Below are 2,355 nucleotides of genomic sequence, written 5' to 3'. Positions count from 1 at the left end.
CATCAGGTTCGACTAGGCTGTATTCACCTTCGGTCTTGTCTCCTTCCCTCTGCTCCCTCTGGCTCTTGATGTCTCCTGTGTGTTCGTCTTTGACGGAATAATCGAAGTTGTAGTGAGCGGGAGCGTAGTAATCTTGTTCCTTGTACTCGGGTGCTTGCTCCTTTTGGTAGCCGCCGTACTGGCAGTGCACAGCCGAGATGGCGAGGGCGAGGACTACAAACTGTAAAAGACAAATTTATTTTAATTTTTTTTTAGTTGTTATTGAATTATTCCACTTTGGGCTCATGAATCATCTTCTAAAGCCCATTTTTTCAATTTCTTCCACTTCATCCACCCACCGTAAGAGTGGTCTTCCCCTACCCCGTGTTCCATCAGATCGGACTCCGGGTAAGTATTTTAGGACTGATACCCGGGGTATACGTAAAGTAAATAAGCAATAAATAAATGACGAAAGGGTGACAAATATCTGGTAAACAATTATTATTCGGTAAAATATACCTTTATAGATTTAAATAAATATAAGGTCATGAAGTATATAAATATAACAAATCTGAAAAATAGAACAAACTTTCCGTCCTTATAAATTTAAACTGATCAGTAAAAAAATATAGTATATAATCTAATAAAAAATCTTTTTATCCAATTCATCGGATACATTTTTACCATTTAATGCTCCAAATTAAATTTAATTTATCTATTAATTTAAAAACAGAAACAAAATAACAAAACCTAAAACTTTACCTTGATCATGGTGAAGACTAGTGTTGAGAATGCGTTGGTTCTAGAAAAACCTTATGGCTATATATACGGCCGACCCCACTCTCCCCTAGCTTCTATTACAAACATTTTTGGAGTCCGACTTTTGGCCTTGACGGCTTTATAAATTTTTAAAAATCTATTTTTCATTTATCTTCTAAATATTCTTCCAGTTTTCAGCTATATACATTTCAATAAAAACATCTTTAATATAACACTTAGAGAGTGTTCGTCATAGTTAACACAATAGACTTTTCTATAGTTTAGTTTTGTTATTTGGTAATATTTTAGGACGAGAAAGGCCAAGAATAACTTATGTTGTACAATTTGTTTATGCATATCCGCCTCATCAAATCGACCGAGCTTCTTACAAAAAATATTTCGGTTTGTAATGATTAGAGTCCCGAAATACGGAAAAAATTATTTTTTTCAATTTTTTGAATAATGTAAAAACCAATTTTAATGTATGCCTGTTGTAATAGAAATATGGAATCGGAAGGAACTGTAAGAAATCGATTTAAAAATATTTAAAAAAATAGATGAATAAAATAAAATCATACATTTCAATTAGGTATAATAGAGCACATTTATTAAATTTTATCCTTTCTGATGTATGTATGTTTTTGATAATATTCTCTAGTTTCGACTGTAAATATCTTTACAGTCCAACTTTTGATTTAGACGTCCTTAATTTACATTAATTTGCCTAGGACTCATGAAAAAATTGAACAAATAATGTCAGGAAACTTACTATTAATATTTAGTAGATAAGAGACCCATTAAGTACTTAATTACGTTCATGAGCTCAAATTAAGTTTATTTGAAAAAATAATGGTTGGATTCTTGAGACCGCAATTGCTTCGATTTTTCTTGAAAATAAGAAAATTAAATTCATGTTTAAATATTTATGTGTAGGTAGTTAATTTGTTTCTAATTCGTTTATGAAAACAAAAATTAAATTAAAATATTAAATAATTCCTATAATTGGAAATGTCAATCCATTCTTGTGAGTTTAATACTAGAATTTAATATTTTAAATACTTCTTACGACGAATCATTTTACTTAATTTTCCAAAATCTAAAAAACATAGAATTTTAAAATTGAGTTTTGTAGTCATCTGAATGAAGGGGGCCGAAACGTTAACTCACAATAAATAGATTAATTACTATTTGAGTTATTTATTATTTTATTATTTATCTTATTTAATACGCACGGTTAATCAACTATCTTCCAAAATGTTTGACAATCATTCTAAGTACATATAAATATCATAAATTACATAATAAAGTTACTTTTTTCTGCATTTGTGTGCTTTATTCGTACTTTTACACATTTTTGGTTTTTATTGCATTGTTTTTCGCTTTTTTACTGCAGAGAATATACGGTCTCTAAATATTGTTGCGAAATGTAAAAAGAAATGTTTAAAAAATAGTGACTTAATAGAATAATGAAATACACTCAACACCAAAAAAATCAGACTATGATTTTTCCTGAATGCGATTTTTGTTTTTTAATTAGTTCTTAGAATTAATTTTTTTATAAGTTGCTTGCATAATGTTTGTTATATGATTGATGTTTACAAATAATACTTTATAAAT

General features: G+C 29.0%; 1 protein-coding gene across 1 annotated transcript; it reads right to left on the bottom strand.

Annotated features, from left to right (window-relative positions):
* Window positions 1–785, bottom strand: LOC106691908 (cuticle protein 7; the record flags this gene model as incomplete). The annotated part of the gene is given in 2 exon segments (XM_024362857.2): window positions 1–220; window positions 742–785. Coding segments are annotated over 2 exon segments (229 nt in total), but the record flags the coding sequence as incomplete, so codon positions are not given.
* Window positions 786–2,355: the final 1,570 nt, after the last annotated feature.

This window comes from Halyomorpha halys, unplaced genomic scaffold (genome assembly GCF_000696795.3).
Source record: "Halyomorpha halys isolate HHAL.00 unplaced genomic scaffold, Hhal_1.1 Scaffold4766.1, whole genome shotgun sequence".
Taxonomy (NCBI): domain Eukaryota; kingdom Metazoa; phylum Arthropoda; class Insecta; order Hemiptera; family Pentatomidae; genus Halyomorpha; species Halyomorpha halys.
Note: the sequence above shows the minus strand (reverse complement) of the source record. Positions and strands in the feature narration are given on the sequence as shown.